This window comes from Seriola lalandi, unplaced genomic scaffold, assembly GCF_002814215.2.
Source record: "Seriola lalandi dorsalis isolate HSWRI2012SDOR001 ecotype SW California unplaced genomic scaffold, Sedor1 jcf7180002054358, whole genome shotgun sequence".
Classification (NCBI taxonomy): Eukaryota; Metazoa; Chordata; class Actinopteri; order Carangiformes; family Carangidae; genus Seriola; species Seriola lalandi.
In genome coordinates, this window is record NW_019524911.1 from 390,773 (window position 1) to 407,731 (window position 16,959).

General features: G+C 44.4%; 2 protein-coding genes across 3 annotated transcripts; both read left to right on the forward strand.

Moving 5' to 3' along the window:
* The first annotated feature begins 343 nt into the window (after positions 1 to 343).
* Positions 344 to 11,634, forward strand: pcif1 (phosphorylated CTD interacting factor 1). Of its 2 annotated transcripts, none has more exons than XM_023408273.2 (16): positions 344 to 439; positions 2,155 to 2,313; positions 2,794 to 2,918; positions 3,246 to 3,371; positions 3,893 to 4,026; positions 4,149 to 4,303; positions 4,820 to 4,973; positions 5,093 to 5,176; positions 5,284 to 5,383; positions 5,931 to 6,090; positions 6,195 to 6,364; positions 6,849 to 6,935; positions 7,032 to 7,216; positions 7,318 to 7,411; positions 7,598 to 7,773; positions 7,879 to 11,634. In XM_023408273.2, the coding sequence occupies exons 2-16, from the start codon at positions 2,187 to 2,189 to the stop codon at positions 8,222 to 8,224; spliced, it is 2,223 nt and encodes a 740-aa protein (XP_023264041.1). In that variant the 5' UTR covers positions 344 to 439; positions 2,155 to 2,186; the 3' UTR covers positions 8,225 to 11,634. The 2 variants fall into 2 exon arrangements, with proteins under 2 accessions (XP_023264041.1, XP_023264042.1); XM_023408274.2 differs by having other exon boundaries at positions 4,820 to 4,967.
* A 329-nt stretch (positions 11,635 to 11,963) lies between these two features.
* LOC111656538 (deoxynucleotidyltransferase terminal-interacting protein 1) lies at positions 11,964 to 16,799 on the forward strand. The gene is made up of 13 exons (XM_023408275.2): positions 11,964 to 12,348; positions 13,086 to 13,156; positions 13,500 to 13,596; positions 13,959 to 14,057; positions 14,208 to 14,267; positions 14,350 to 14,406; positions 14,776 to 14,837; positions 14,917 to 14,959; positions 15,451 to 15,509; positions 15,919 to 15,979; positions 16,096 to 16,167; positions 16,287 to 16,342; positions 16,453 to 16,799. The coding sequence occupies exons 1-13, from the start codon at positions 12,274 to 12,276 to the stop codon at positions 16,559 to 16,561; spliced, it is 921 nt and encodes a 306-aa protein (XP_023264043.1). The 5' UTR covers positions 11,964 to 12,273; the 3' UTR covers positions 16,562 to 16,799.
* The last annotated feature ends 160 nt before the right edge of the window (positions 16,800 to 16,959 follow it).

Genomic DNA, 16,959 nt, shown 5'->3' on the forward strand with positions numbered 1-16,959 from the left:
AAGAAGCCAATTGAAGCTCAGGCTTCATTTACTTCCATTAGTGAAGGAAAGCTGGAAGTTAACCAATTTCTTCATCTCTGAAACGGGCCTGTTTTCTTTTAAATTTACAGGATTTTTTTTTTTTTTTACCTAGGGCAGTTAACCAGTGACATTTGTACCATTTAAGGTACCCCTCTGAAGTTCTTGAGGTGAGGAGCGGTGTTTTTAAGACTTTTTTTGTAACGTTTTGTGGGACCTTTCGTGTTTGGGTCTTGTGACCTGCTCAACATGGCGGTGGGAGCAGGACACCTCGGAACAGGAAGCAGGGAAATCGCCGCGTCTGCGCAGTGGCTCAACCCGGGTCCCTGTAAAGATGTCTGAGCAGGCGGGGAGGGAGCGGAGCGGAGGACCCGAAACAAACACACAGAACCCGCAACTCTCCGCAACTTAACCGATCAAGGTAAGGGCAGGCGGCCCCGCAGAGCCGCTCCGACTGCACCGAGGCGCGGCGGAATGTTCAGGCCTTCAGATGAACCGGGTCACCGGTGCGCAGGGCGGCTGGGTTCGTAGACCAGAGCAGAAATGTTGTGCAGGACGCGCCGCGCTGTGGCAGGGGCGTGTCCGCCATCTTGTAACAGAAGTGGCGCCTAAACAGCAGCTGTCGCTCCGAGCGGGCCGTGCGAAATGGCCGTTAACGACGGAGCTAACGACGGCCCAACGCCCTCTCTATGTGTTTGAACTACTTTAGCCCAGTTTGACGCCGCTGTAGACCAGTACCGACCGCCGCGGTGTCCGTGTGTTCAGCCCGGACTCCGGAGGAGCAGCCGCAGCCTTTTGTTGTCCTCCCCCTCCTTCCACCTCCTCCCCCTCCGTGTTTGTTCGGAAAGCCTGCCAGGCGCATGCGTGTAACCATGGCGCTCGTCCCTGCGTATGAGAGAAAACACCAGGAAAGATGAAATTTATTAACATGGCGCTTTGATTAAACGCCGATACAAACAGGCTCTGGCTTATCTGCTGGTTATTGATCTTCGGGATCAGATGTAAACACTGAAATCGTTCAGTTTGCCGCCACATTCAGCCCGTCATGATAAACCACTCGGCCCGGACTTTCATTTTCCCTCCGACGTGTTTAACTGAAAATCCGTAAAAGTGTCAGTATGACGTTTAAACCCGATAAAGTCAGACTTATATACACACTAAATCATCCATTACCACTGTCACACAGGTTTTATGGAATCAACTTTATTAGGCTGCAACTAACGATCCCTGCCATTAGCGACTAATCTACTTGTTTGACTGATTAATCATTTGGTCGATTAAAATGTTGGAAACCAGAGAAAAACATCCTTGAGATCTTGAGATTTCTCATCTAAAACCCAAATTACTCTAAAATTGATTTATTTTTTCTTCTGGATATTTGATTAGACTAGCTGAATTATTATTTTCTTTTCTGTATGTTAAATTAAATGACAGATTTTTTCTGCTGTAGTTCAGTTTGTAATGTTATAAGAAGATATCCCTTCATGCTGTTTTAACATGAATCACCCATCAGTCAAATCAAACCAAAAACATCACAACAACGAATGTCAATGAAAACAAATGACTTGTTTCGTTAAAACAGGTTTTCTTGTGGTAGCATGACGTATTGGTCTGTTGTTATGACGATAAACTTTGATAATGTTTTTATGAGGAGAAAAAGATTCATTCAGTTTAGGAGTAGACGCTTTCAGCACCTAGAGAAGCTGACATAGACTGGTTGACATTTTACAGACCCACATAGGGGCACTTAAAATTAATCTACAGTTATATTTGATGCTTGATTCATCTTTTTTTTTTTTTAAGACAGTCAGCTACGACTTTACACTCTGTTTTTACCTGGTAATAAAATGCAATCTGCATCCAGATTCATTATCCGGATAATAAATGATCCAATCTTGGCTTTGCGTTTACACCTGGTATTTTTAATGCGTTCTCGCCATCCTCATTGAGGTCCAACCACATTCGTATTTACAGCTTACGTTAATCAGCTCACCGTAACATCAGTATGGAATAAAAGCACATACGACTCTGACTCACTGTTCATACAGCACAGAGGTCAGTTATCCTGCTGAAAGAAATCAGCTGATACATTATCTGATGTTTATTTTGAAAGTAACGGTGTCTCTTCCTGTCCAGGCAGGTAGATGTCATTCTGATGAGCAGTTGAGATGTCGAATGACAGCCAGGGATCGGTGAAGGGGGAGGCAGCCATGATACTGTCTCCCTCTGGCTCCGCCTCCTCTCAGGGACCACCCCTCTCTCCATCCACCACCTCCAAACCACCTGAACTCCCAGGTACACCTGTCTGTGTCTCACCTATCTGTCTGAACTCTAAATGCCTACTGAGATTTGTGAATGTCTACAGGGATCTGCAAATGTGTTTTCAGAATCCGTGTGTGTAGTCAGATCTGTAAATGTTTAAAAAGTCTCCACACATCTGCAGATCTCTGATAGATGACTCTCTGATGACTTGTACGTATTTGCAGCTCTTTTCAGCCATTGATATCTATATAGACATTTATAGATTTGTCTACACATTTACAGATCTCTCTATACCTGCAGTTCTCAATACGGATATGGAGATTTTTTTTTTACATATTTAAAAATTTTAGTACACACACATGGATTGAAATACAGTTGCATACATACCCATACAGGTACACCAGTCTGTCTCTATACCTGTCTGCCTGACAGATGAACTGGTCCAGGTGGGATGGTCTAAGTGCTGGTCTCTCTCTGACCCGTCCATGTCTCTCTGACTTGTCTGTCTCACAGATGAACTGGTCCAGGCTGGATGGGCTAAGTGCTGGTCTCGGAGGGAGAACCGGCCCTATTATTTCAACAGATTCACCAATCAGAGCCTGTGGGAGGTCCCAGTGCTTGGTCAGCATGACGTCATTGTGAGTCACTGTTTTAATCAATAGAATAATAATATTATTAATGATAATAACAGTAATAATAATATAAAAACATGCAGGGGTCTCTGTGTGAAGATGGATTTTCTTGCTCTAAAGTTTGATTGTCTGTTGGTCTGAATTTTACATCAGTTCCTGTGTGTTGACTTTATTTTGTGCTAATTTTATTAACAGGATACTATAAAGATTATGTTTTATACAATGGTTACTGTATGTCTTTATATGTAATAGTTACTATTTATAGTTAGTATGTACAGTATATGGTCTGCCTGTCTGTCTCTGACCTGTCTCTACCTGTCTGTCTATCTGCAGTCTGATCCTTTAGGTCTGAATGCGGCTCCGGCTGAGGGCGGAGACAGTAACCTTGGTAACGGTCAGAGGAAAAGGAGGAGCTCTGAGGAGCAGGTGGCAGGGCCTAACAGCGTCAAACGAGCTAAGGTAAAAACTGCCCACCTACAACTGAACTATAATACACAACTGGTCAGGTGATCGGTGTGTGACTTTAGCTGCATTCATTTTTTTTTACTTCAACCGGTGTGATGGTCAACACGAACAGTCAGCGTGGATTAAACAAATACAGTCGGTGAATCGGGGAAGTAGGACCCTAACTTCAAGCATGTCACTTAAACTGAGAGATATTTGCTTAAGTTAGGGTTAACTTCTGTTGCCATGGAGGTTAGTGCAGCCGCAAAGCAACTACAGCGCCTGACCCAGAAAGCTGCAGTCGCCTTGCTCCCGTGAGGTTTAATGTCATGTGACATGGTGACGTTCTGCGGCACTGGCAAAAGTCAGATAAAATTTCTAATCAGCAGGCACTGTTTTAAGTGCAGCCTGCATCATGTTCAGTCGAAACCTTTGTTGACTAAGAACCAGCCAACAGGTGGTGTGTGCAGTGACTCATGGGAAGCTGAGTCCTCTAACTATTTGTGTGTAATCTAACAAAGTCTGTCTTTTTCCAGGTGGAGCCCACCACACCCATCTCTCCCAGCACACCCGGGGTCAAACCTTGGAGCGCCGCCCCCGAAGACAAACAGGCCCCACCAGCCACACCTACAACTCCAAGCCCCGCCCCTGCCCCGTACAGACCAGCTGTGTGAGTACTGAGGCCGTGTCCCTTCCTTTTACCGCCTTGAGCACCTCTTCATATCTTCTTGTTTGTCGATGTGGAGGTTTTAAAGTTAAGTTTTTAAAGTTGTTCATTGTTGTCGTCTTAAGTATCTACTGGGATCTGGACATTCAGACGAACGCTGTGATCAGAGAGCACCGCCCAGCCAGCCACTTGCCCCCCCACCCTGAGATTGAGATGCAGAGAGCTCAGCTGGTCACGAAACTGAGACAACACTACCACGAGCTGTGTCACCAGAGAGAAGGTACCGTAACAGCTGACAGGACAATACACAGCTGATAAACAGGGCCGAACTGTCTGAAAACACCCTTACACACCGGCTCTGGCGGTCGTGCAGAGTGCACCGTAGTCATGTTTGTAACTGTTTGATCTGACATGGAGACTGAGGACGACTGTTGTCAAGTTGCATTGCGCTTGAGTGAAATGGGAGCAGGTACAGACAGCTGTTCTGACTGAAGCTGAATGGATGAATGATGAATGATCATGAGGGGCTGGGGACATCAGTGGTTGTTAGTGGCAACTGTGTGTGACCACTAAAGTATGGGGGGGGGGTCGTGACTGACTGACTGACTGACTGACTTGGGATGGCTGTTGCTCAGCAAGTATAGCAGGTCTCGCTCACTGCCATCGATGTGAGTGTATAAAAGCTGTATAAGTACAGTCCATTAACTTGTTGGTCTCCTGGATATTTGAACCATATTTAAGGTTATGTTACTGTCTGAAAGTCCATTTGTTAACAAGTTTCACGTCTGTGATCCAGGTATTGATCCGCCCCGGGAGTCATTCAACCGTTGGCTACTGGAGAGGAAAGTGATCGACAAAGGTCATGACCCTTTACTGCCGAGTGACTGTGACCCCATCATCTCCCCGTCCATGTTCAGAGAGGTCATGAATGACATCCCCATCAGGTGCCTGTCTGTCTGACTAACTGTCTGCCTCTTCAAACTCAGATTCATATTTTGCAAAATTAAACCTGGACTGGACAGTATTACAATTAATAGTTTCATTATATATTTATTTCTGTGTGTCTCAGGTTGTCTCGTATCAAGTACAAAGAGGAGGCCCGGAAGCTGCTGTTTAAATACGCTGAAGCCGCCAAGAAGATGATTGACTCCAGGTAGGTCACAACAGACCAATCTCAGTGTGTTGCTGCTGCACTCATCAGCTGATGGGCAGGCTGCTGTTGAGGGAACTCTGACCCCCTGTGACCCCTGACCTGTGCAGGAATGCGAGTCCGGAGAGCAGAAAGGTGGTGAAGTGGAACGCAGAAGACACCATGAGCTGGCTGCGCCGAGATCACTCCGCCAGCAAGGAGGACTACATGGTAACCGCTGACCTTCAACCTCTTACTGCTCATATATTGATGAAGATGTGTAGTCCCTGGCTTACTATTGGATTATCCATAACAATCACCACTACTTACCACCTGGTATTGAGTTGGATAAGAGGGGTACTGGACAGACCGGGTAAACCCAAACATGTACAGAGGGGAAAGTGGGCGGACTGAGGCTCCTTTCCACAAGATCTTTAACTCCCACCTCTGTAAGAACTGTTTCTGCTTGATGGGAAGATGGGGTTGCAGATTCTTAGTGGGCCCATTTTCAAATGCGTAATTTGGGGAAGCATCTGCTTGGAGTTGTGGCCTGAAAGTCTTAGGTGCCTGTTGTGTCAACCAAAGAACCTACTGGTGAAGGAGACCATCGAGCTGCAGAAGGGATCCTATCGGGGTCAGGAACAGGGTAGTCCTGAAGCAGCAGATGGATATCAGGAGGGGGGAGCTTAATCAAGGTCATGTTCAGCAGGGGGGGAGTCTGATGGCCCAGACTGAGGATATCGCTTGATGATGGTAGAAACTCTTTGTGTGTCTGTAGGACCGACTGGAGCATCTGAGGCAACAGTGCGGTCCTCATGTCGCTGCCGTAGCCAAAGACTCTGTGGAGGGAATATGCTCCAAGATCTACCAGCTGTCTGCAGACTACAGCCGGCGCTTGAGACAGACGCACCTGAGCCTGCTGCAGGACCCGCCCACAGGTACACAGCACACACACGGACAGTCCTGAATCAATTGCAGGACCTGCCTACAGATAGCCTGTCTGTTATTTACAAGTTTGTATTGTGTGTTTCTGTGTGTTCAGAAGCATGTGCGTCCCCTCAGCAGTCCCGGCTGGTCTACTGTTACCCAGTTCGTCTGGTGATCCCCTCGCCCCCCCTCCCTCGAGTGGAGTTGCACTTTGAGAATGACGTGGCCTGTCTGCGCTTCAGAGGAGAGATGGTCAAAGTCAACAGAGGTCACTTCAGCAAACTGGTCAGTACTGCTGATAGTATTCTGAGTACTGACACCGGTGCTACTACTCTGATGTTACTATGACGATACTATATAACTATACTATTCAGGTGTAACATCAGGTGTCAAACAAACGTGAGCAGGTCGCTCAGGAAACTTTATTCTGTATGGTTCTCCAGATTTACCACTGTATGTGTTATATATAACTCCACTCACTTCTACTTTTCTTTATCACTGTTATGTGACCATCAGGGAGCTTTGAGCCACTGGAAGGTTTTTAATGTGAAACATCTCTGCGGGAAGTGTTTACTTTCATTGACAGTAGCTGAAACAACAGACAGCAGCAGCCGGAGTTAATCAATAATAGTTCATTTGTACTCTTCACCAGCAGAGGGCAACATTCACCTGGAAAATAATGTCAAAAGAACATCTGTTTCTGTTTATATTGACCCGTCTGTCTGTCGATCTGACCGTCTGTCTCTCTGCCTTCTGTCTGTCCGTCCAGGAGTTGTTGTACAGGTACAGCTGCATAGATGATCCCCGCTTCGAGAAGTTCTTGTCCAGAGTCTGGTGCCTCCTGAAGAGATACCAGGTCAGCCGTCTCTTTGTTGCCCTATCAGCTTTTACCTGACCTCACCTGACCGTTTGTCCGCTAGTGCATTAACGAGGTGTGTCTGTGTGTGTCCAGGAGATGTTCGGCAGCGGTGCTAATGAGGGGACAGGCCTGCAGGGGGCGCTGCCAGTGACGGTGTTTGAAGCGTTGAACCGACAGTTTGGAGTTTCCTTCGAGTGTTTCGCCTCGCCGCTCAACTGCTACTTCAAACAGTTCTGCTCAGCGTTCCCCGACATTGACGGCTTCTTCGGATCCAGAGGGTGAGACCGGCGTTGATCACCTGCACACTGTGGGACAGCGGCAACCTGTTCGTCCCCGTCTATCATTGTAGAACGTTCAGTAACTGATCGTGTGTTTTCAGGCCGTTCCTGTCGTTCTCTCCAGTCAGCGGCTCATTTGAAGCTAACCCTCCATTCTGCGAAGAGCTGATGGACACCATGGTGACGCACTTTGAGGTCAGTCTTACGTACTGATCCGTACTAATTTTAAACCGGTCTGGAGTGTATTGGCTTGCATTATACTGGTCCGTTCTGGTTTGAATCAGTCTCGAACCCAGGCCGTACTGGTCTGAGCCAGACTGTACTGGTCTGTACTTGTCTTGCATATCCAGGTGGACAAATTGCTGTCTGTCTCTCTGGCAGGAGCTGTTGAATCAGTCCTCCGAGCCTCTGTCCTTCATAGTCTTCGTCCCTGAGTGGCGCGACCCTGTGACCCCGGCCCTAACCCGCATGGAGGCAAGTCGATTCCTCCGTCACCAGCTGAGTGTCACGGCCTACGAACATGAGTATCGGTCCGGGAGTCAGCACATCTGCAAGAGGTACTGATACTACACTGTACTACACTGATACTGCACTGATATTGAACTTAATACTATACTGCAGTTTGCACAGTACTGCATTAATCTTTGTCTGTGTATTTACAGAGATGAGATGTACTACCGGGCGGTACACGGTACTGCAGTACTCTTTCTTCAGAACGATGCAGGTTTCGCAAAGTGGGCTCCGACTCCAGAGCGTCTGGCCGAGCTGACAGCAGCATACCGCCCCGCCTCCTCCCGCACCTCCTCTCTGTCCTCTCCTGGCCCCGCCCACATTGCTCCTGCAGACAGAGACTCCGCCCCTAAGGCCTCTGATAGGATGCAGAGCGATGTAATGTCACCAGGAGGCCATGACAACAACAACAACAACAGTAACAACAACAACAGCAGCAGCAGCAGCAGCAGCAGCAGTAGTAGCAGCAGTCCTCGAGACAAAATGGCTGCTGTTTAGAGGGTCTGGGGTTATATCGGGCCACGCCCACTCACCTGCTGGAAGGTTGTTTAAGGTTTCTGTGTTTCACAGAGTTAATTTTTTTCTGATCGTCGTCTCGTCTGTTCAGATTGTCCCTCACCAGCACCTGTAGCACACCCTCAGTTTCTCTCAACATACCCACAATGCAGTTCTGTTGCCCCTGCCAGCAAGGGGCAGTGCCAGAGCGTCACGCTAAAACCTGATTTAACCCTTTCTGTTGTTCAGTTGGCTTTCACTCATCCCTTCAGTCTGGTTCATCCCTGCTCACATCAGCTGTTCTGATTATTCAAAGCTCTGATAACGTGGCGTCTGGAGCTTTTCTTTCTCCTGCAGCTGATTCACTTCACGGTGTTGTTGCTACTGTTGCTTAGCAACAAACATCAGCTACTAAGAATACAGAGTTAATCGGTGAGCAGCAACGTGTTGGAGCTCCAGCAATAAAAACCTTTCCATTCACCTGTGATGTCACTGCTCCTCTGGGTCACTGGAGGACTTCTGATTGGTCCCCACACCGACTGGGCTTGGTGATTGGTTGACAAGGCAGCTATCGTTTCTATTGGACTCGTCTTTCTTTGTTGAGTCGGACAGAATTCAGCGGCATCCTGCTTCAGGCCCCGCCTCCTCGGGATAGCCTGGCTAATCAGAGCTCGTCCGTCAGATGATGTACCTGCTTCAACCAGAATGCATTATAGAAAACTGAAATTTCAGCAGGCAGGAGGAGGCGGAGCCCCCGCGGTGAGGTCAAATTTACTGGTGGAAGGAGGCGGAGTCAGAACTGGGACTCAGATTCAGACTGGTCAGCGAGGACAGACGACTGAAAGACAGACTTCATCTTCCTGTCTCCTCTGAGGTCTTTTTACTTCTTGTGCTTTCATTAGAGTGGAAGTTTGATCAGAGACGTGAGGCGTTAAACCAGGTGTGATTGGTAGCAGCTGGAGCTGTTGGAGATGATTCTCCATCTCAAAGCTGCGTGAATAGGGATGTGAAGTGTGAGGAGTTATTTCAGGGTTCCTGCAGTAAAAGTCTGGTTCTTGTTCTATGTGCACAGACAGAATTTAATCACCCCATACAACATGTTGTTTGTGAACGTATGAACTCTTTCTCAAAATACTGTGACTTTTTTTCTCAAAACATTACAACTTTTTTATGATAATAGTTCATCTCATAGTGCAAGAGACTAGTGAGTTTCTGTGTTAATGAACATTTAGTGAATATTTTAAAAGAGATCTTTGACGAACCCACGCTCCTCACACTTCATAATCCGACACTGCAGCTAGCAGCTGATGCTGTTCTGTGATTGTTTGATGAGTCGTCTTATCAAGCGTCTGTTGCCGTGTGACATCAGTTCCTGCCGCGGCAGCAACAGCTGTGTAGATACTGTACAGTTCAACTGATGTGAAGTCTGTTGATGTTATTTTCCTCATCTGCTGTTAAATTGATTGAAAAACAAATTAAAATGTTTAACCATTCTTTTTTTATTTGATTTAATTTAACAATTTTTTAAAGAGATGGAGATCTGTTTCCTGTATTACAAAGCTTACAATAGTTTGTTTTAAACTAAACCAAAGTGTTATTAAGAAATTCTATAACTTGTATGTAAAAGTAGATGTGTGTATGCATCAGTAATGCTGACGTCTAACCAGCAGAATACTCCTCCACCTTATTTTTATAATTCTCAGCTGTTCTCTTTTCTCTAAGTTGATCTGTTTGTTTGTTTGTTTTTTTTGTTTTTTTTTTTGTTTTCTTTCAATGGGATTTTGTTTTTGTTCTTGTGCATGAACCTTTCAGACTTTAAATGATGTTTGTAATCCTGAATGTTTTCCAGGCCGAGTCTCCAGGCCGATTGGCATCACTGCACGGCGCCAGGCTTCACAGAAAACAGCCACACAACATGTTTTATCTGTCCTCAACGTTTTAATTTTAACTGTTGTGTTCCGCTTATTTAAGGGAGTATACCGACATTTAGTGTGCAACAGTTTTGTATTTGTTTGAAGGTGGGTTTATTTTGATTTTGATGAGCTAAGTTTCATAGTTTCAGCCCGCTTCTGGTCTTTGTGCTTTGCGCATGATGGACTGTTCCAATATTTCACACCTTGGTATTCCTACAAAACAACATCACACTGACTAAAGAAAACAAACTGGAGAAAATTTCTTGTAACTTATTATACAGATAAGATTTGGACCTTTATAATTAAAAGTTCCTAAATAATTTTGACAAAACGTCATGAAGTTCACTCGTAATGAGGACTTCCTGTATAACTTCAAGAAAATGCTTTTCTTGTAATTATGAGAAAACAGTAGAGATTGAGATCTTTACTTCATAATTTCATGAAAACTATATTTTCTCATTTGCATAAGATTCATATTTAATAAGTACAAGATAAAATTCTTGTAGCTATGTAGTAATGTATATTTGAATCACAGGACAACTGTTGGAATTGCACAATTATCTGCAATTTTGATATTTTTTTTCTTTATATTCATATCTAATAATTGCAAGATAGCTATATTTAATTCTGAGAAAAGATGTCATGAATTTTCCTGTAATCATGACTTCTTTATCTCGGTTAAAAGAAAACAATTTGTCTCAGTTGCATAAAAACTATATCTGTTTTATTAGATTTCATCATTTAAAAAAAAATGCTATAATTAAGAGATATTTTTCCTGAAATTATCGGAAATCCCTTGCTCAGAAATCTGTCATGAAAAAAATTTCTATAAAAGAAAGTGGTCATAATTACAAGAAAGGATCTTGTAATTATGATATGTAATTACAATGTCACGCTTATTAGTGTTTTTGAAATATAAATAATTCCAACAGTTTTTAACAGAAGTCGCTGTTACAGTTTGTCTCCTGTTTGTTTGTCTTTATTAAATGTGTAAACATGTTTCTTTATCTTTCTGATTCAAACAAGCAGAACTTTTCAGTGCCAGACTCTTCGCAATTAAGAAAGCCGACAATGAAAATGTCTGTTTTTATTTGTAGCTTAGGTACAAACCAGAACGCTTTCTCCTTATTCATCTGAGTCTGGTGGTAAATGTGGAGTGAGTCTGATCGATGAAGACTCGGCTGTTTGTGATCCTCACAGCTGGAGAATGTAAATACAGTCTGTCCTTCGTTCTGCCTGCAGACAAACTGCAGCTTCACTCTCCCAGTAAAAAATATATCCAACCCAGTACAACCAGTCCGACTTGTCTGATCATTTATACTGGACACACGGACACACAGTTGATATGTTCTCTACAAATGTTCTGCTGAGAACCCAGGAGGCTTTAATCAAGGTTCCACAGATGTTACAGTTGTGTAGTGTGTGTATAAAAGTTTGTGTACAAGGTTTCAGAAATGTTCTCCAGATGGAATGATTTCAAATAGAACAAACATCAATATATATATATATATATATGTATTAAAAATATTTGTCTTTGTATTGACACAGAACAAATATGTTAACAGAAACTCGGTACATTGGTGAAAAATACAAATGAAATACTTAATAACATGTTAGTTATTGTGCTGTAGGCCTCTAAGTGGGATTGCTGTGAAAGCAATTTAGAAAAGGCTTGTCAGTTTTCTTTTCAGCCATCTTTTGTCTCAGGTCCATGTAAATTTTAGTGTTTAAAACCAGGAAGAATGCACTCCGTGAGTTTAATGTTTACAACACAAAATAAAACCGCCTTTAGATTTATGTATCTGGTGCTTTTATTTTGAAACGTGCCTGGAAAAGTCGTCGCAGCTGCTAGCTTCACACCAGCGGAAACGAGAGCAATTTCCTGGAAACAAACGTCAAACAATCAGAGTTAATTATTGGTTATCAGGTTATCGATAATCATCTGTCACCCTCTTGGCATCACTCATCACTTTGACTCCGACAACAGTCCGGGAACGGCAATCTATTAAATCAGCTTGAGTAAACACCATTAGCTTCCGCTGTTAGCTTGAGTTGTCGTTAGCGTAACTCATCCCGGCCCACTAGAGTTTTCTCGGTTGGACCCGGATCCAACTGAAACGGATCAGAACCGTGTCCACCATGGGAGCCCATCGCAGTGAGGGAGGACGGGACTGGCTGGAGCAGGACGTACAGGAACAGCCTGAGCAGAACCCGGTAAGAACCGGAGCTAAAGGCGGCTAACGGGTTATTTTAGCTCGCCGCTAACCCGAATTAAGATGTGTTATGCGTTTTATTTTGCTTTTACATTAAAACACATACATGAAATGCTTATGTTTTACTACATTTAAAGCTGTCCTACAAATTGTCCTACAAACTCAAAACAACAAATCCGGAAAAGAAAGAAACTGAAAATGATGCGAGAGCGGTGTTCGGTTCTGGAGGAGCCGACAGCTGAGGACATGTATTAACTGGGGCCGAAGAACCGCTGTTGTTCTTTGAGGTGAAGAACATGTTCTCACTGTCACTGTGGTTCTGTGAGGTGATGTACATGTTCTCACCGCTGCTGTGGTTCGGTGAAGGGAACAACATGTTCTCACTGTCACTGTGGTTCTGTGAGGTGATGTACATGTTCTCACTGTCACTGTGGTTCTGTGAGGTGATGTACATGTTCTCACTGTCACTGTGGTTCTGTGAGGTGATGTACATGTTCTCACTGGAGCTGAAGAACATATTTTCACCGTTGCTGTCATTCTGTCAGGTGAAGAACATGTTCTGGTCAGGACTCTGGTTCTGATGAAAACATGTTTTCACTGTCGCTGTGGTGGTGGATGGTGAAGAACATGTTCTCACTGGATCCAAAGAACATGCTGTGATTGGCGCTGTGGTTCTGAGGTGAACAACATGTTCTCACCAGCATTACTCTCTCTCTCCTCCTCTCTCTGTGTTTGCAGAAGCCATGGAACGTGATGATCAAACACAGACAGATTCACAGAAGAGGACGACGCTCACACATGACAGTCAGGTCAGTACTGGTTTATACTGGTTCATACAGTTTGTTGTGGTATGAACCAGTTCACATAACATGTTGTTTTTGACCACGTCTGAAACAGTCTCTCCTGAACACATTCATAGCATTGACAAGTGTTCAATCATCACCTGACCAATCACTGCGTGAGGAGGCTGTGATGTAAACATGTTTCAGAATAGTGTGGTAATGGTTTCCAGTGGAAGTTCAGACCTGCAGTAGGCACACAGGTGACGTGACACAGTACTGTTGGTGGTTTCACATCAGTCGGCTGATCTACAGGTGTGTGCGTGTGTGTGTGTGTGTGCGTGTGTGTGTGTGTGTGTGTGTGTGCGTGTAGCTACACAGATCCCCAGGTGTCCATGGACCTGTTGAGGGCAGTGCTTCAGCCCAGCTTCAACGATGACATCATGGCTGTGTTCAAGAAGTACCAGAAGGTCAGAGGTCACTCCTGACAGATTCAGATACAGATGATTGTTGTGGTTTTCATCTTTCTGACACTTTTTATTCTTGTTTTGGATAAAAAGCAGAGTTTTCTCAGTGGAATGTGACCTGATGAAACTGATAGTTCCTGATATTGTGTGTAGATACCATCTTACATCTATTCTAAATAATATATTTTAATATTGTCAGTTCACAGATTAATAGTTTGTTAAGCGTTGGCTATCGGTCAGAAAAAAATTCAAAATGAGCATCTGTAACACACACACACACACACAAGGTGAAAATAATACCAGCCCAGCTGTCACGGCTGGTAACCAGGTGTGAGCAGGTGTTGTTGTTGTTGTTTGTGTTGCAGTTCTTTGAGAAGGCAGCGGAGAATGTGAAGGAGAACGTGGGAGAAGACATTCAGACCGATCAGCTGATCAAAGAGGCCTGCAGGAATGTTCTGGAAAATGTGAGCTTACTTTCTGTTGTCTTGGATATTCTGATCATAAACAGAAAAAATAATTGACTGAGATCATGAGATGATCTGACCTTTGACCTCACCTGTTTGTCTGTGTCTTTGTGCTTACCGTGGTTTCCTCTGTCATCATGTCATCACCAGGCCAAACAGCTGTTTCCAGAGGGGGAGGTTAAGAGGGCGGGGCCAGATGTCACCATCAAGGTAGGAACCCTCAAACTGAACCATAAGCTCATCAGGAACAGGTGTGGTTCTGATTCTGGTCTGGTTCTTTGTGTCCTGACAGAGGTCCAGACCTGGTGATGACGACTGCAATCAGAGAGGAAGCCCCCTCCTCAAGAAGGTAGTGTGACCTCTGACCATCACTCTGCTGGGAACACCTTCAGTCTGCGGGTTAAACACTCATGTGGTTTCCTGCTCAACAGAACTGATTATAGAAAATAACAGAAAAAAAAATCACATTTCTTTATTTAAATATTGTAAAACCAACTCAAACTGATCTGGGGGTAAAACGGACTCCAGCAGTGAGAGGCTGCAGGTCTGAAGATCAACAGTCAAAGAGGGTTTGAAAAGTGTGAACTGTCATTTCCAAAGAGGAGAAACATTTTTCTCGTGACGACAGAAACATCGCTCATGTCAGATGGTCAGGTGTGACGAGTGTGTGACAGGTGGAGGTGTAAGTTTTATAATTTTGATTATTTTGTGTACTCAGAGAAAAACTCGTCCCAGCGCGGCGCCCGCCTCCTCTGATCGACCTCTGACCTTCTCCTCTCAGTGAGTATCTGACAGGTGACATCATCAGTATCCAGGCAGATTATCACACCTGACTAACTCACTGACTGTTTGTCCTCAGAGTGAAGCCGAAGTCCGATCCCATCAAGAGAGAAGGACCGAAGGTAAGTCAGATCTCACCTGACGGACTCACAGACCTTCACTCAGGTGTTCTCAGATGCAGTCAAAACTACTGCAGGTGTGAAGATTCAGGTGCATTACACCCACAAAGCAGCTGATACTGTAGGAACTGTTCATAAAAGTGAGCCTGAAAACGGGTTTTACATCTGTGGTGTCTCTGCACACCTATAACAGCACAATGTGTATCTGTTATTTCCAGGTTTCATCAGTCTGAACACCTCAGGAGCTGTCAGTCAGAAACCTGACAGATGTTAGCATCAGAAGTCACACATTGAAAATCATGCAATAACACAAACAAACCAACCGATCAAGGCAGCAGTTGATCAACACCTACCATGTTCTGCGAGATAAAATTTACCATTTTGTTAATGGGTCTGATGTTCTTTGTACCTGTATCTCGTCCTCCACGTCCCTCGTCACCCCCCAAAGTGTGTATGTTTGTGAGCGCGTACTTACCTGTTTTTCTGCGTTTCAGTGGGATCCGTCCAGACTGAACGACAGCAGCACATTTGTTCTCGGTTCCAGAGCAAACAAGTGAGTCTACAACACGTTTTTTACTCATTATTTACAAGTTGACATATGTGGGGTGTTACTGCCCTGTTAAAGTGCCACAGTTCAGTTTGCTGCAGATACAGAGATGACACAACAGCAACATCAAATGAGTTTAACAAATGAAACTAAAGCAGAAGGAGAGGGAGGAGTCCATGTGTTTAGTCAGAAACATCAGTGTCCTGTTTATGTGGTTTTACATTTCAGTTAGAGGAAAAATACTGATGATTTTTTTTTTCTTGTATTCGAGTGTTTTCATTGTTGTTGATATATTTAGATGCAAAGGTAGATGTAAACTCCTCATGTTCCACGTGGACAGCAAAGTAGGAATATTCTGAGAGGAGATCCACAGGTAGACTCACTGTGAACCTGTTACTGTGATGTCACTGTGCAGGGCGCTGGGGATGGGTGGGACCAGAGGACGAATCTACATCAAACACGCGGACTTGTTCAAGGTAACCACTCACACAGAGCAGTGTTGTACTGTGTTCATAACAAACAGATATGTGGTGTTGCTGTGTATATGCTGCAGTTTAATAATCATCTGTCTGTGTGTGTGTGTGTTTGTCAGTATGCTGCAGATGCGAAGGACAAGCAGTGGTTGGCAGAGCGACACCACATGAGAGCAACAGGAGGGAAGATGGTGAGAAGAAACATAGGAACTATAACATGTCAAATATGTAAAAAAATAATTTAAGAAAGTCCAGAATCCAGGTTTTTCCAGGTTGAACGCACCACTATAACACTTGTGTCTGTGTTCAGGCCTACCTGCTGATTGAGGAGGACATCCAGGATCTTTCCCGCAGTGACGAGTACAAGTGAGTCTGATGTCATCTGTCTGTCTCCACAGTAACCACCTCCAAGGGTTTTCCTCCCCGTAGTTACCATGGTAACAACTGTCTATGTGTGTGTGTGTGTGTGTGTTCAGGGACTGTCCAGACGTCAAGATGGATGAGATGAAGCCGTTCACTGTTCCTCTGTGGATGGTGGAGAAGATGCAGAAAGCCATGGAGGCTCAGAGAGATTCTGATCTCTGACCCCCAACATTCAATGAACACATGACCTCTGACCCCCACCACCACACACACACACACACACACACACACACACACACACCTGCTGTCCATAGTAAAAAACAGCCAGGTACTGGATAAACAATCAGCCAGTCAGAAAGGAGAAAATGCTCGTGTGACCACCTGACTCTGAACTGATTGACTCCTCCCATAGTTTTTATTTACTGTTTTTAAAAAATGAAATTAAAACTGTCTCTGACAAGAGGATGTGTTTGTTGTTTGTTCATCACCTGAATTAGATCAGTCTGGCTCAGACTGGGAGGTTTGAACACCTTTTTCATTTTATGTCATTGTTTTTGCACTTTGTAAAATCAGCTCTTCTTCTGCCACACAACAATAAACATCAGAATCCACACCTCAGG

What these genes read in the sequence shown, in the direction of transcription:
- pcif1 (XM_023408273.2), top strand. Translation starts at nt 2,187, where the DNA reads ATGTCGAATGACAGCCAGGGATCGGTGAAGGGGGAGGCAGCCATGATA. An exon ending in CCATGGTGACGCACTTTGAG is followed by an intron (nt 7,412 to 7,597) that starts GTCAGTCTTACG and finishes TCTCTCTGGCAG; the next exon opens with GAGCTGTTGAATCAGTCCTC. An exon ending in AGTCAGCACATCTGCAAGAG is followed by an intron (nt 7,774 to 7,878) that starts GTACTGATACTA and finishes GTGTATTTACAG; the next exon opens with AGATGAGATGTACTACCGGG.
- LOC111656538 (XM_023408275.2), top strand. Translation starts at nt 12,274, where the DNA reads ATGGGAGCCCATCGCAGTGAGGGAGGACGGGACTGGCTGGAGCAGGAC. An exon ending in CGCTCACACATGACAGTCAG is followed by an intron (nt 13,157 to 13,499) that starts GTCAGTACTGGT and finishes GTGTGCGTGTAG; the next exon opens with CTACACAGATCCCCAGGTGT. An exon ending in TGTTCAAGAAGTACCAGAAG is followed by an intron (nt 13,597 to 13,958) that starts GTCAGAGGTCAC and finishes TTTGTGTTGCAG; the next exon opens with TTCTTTGAGAAGGCAGCGGA.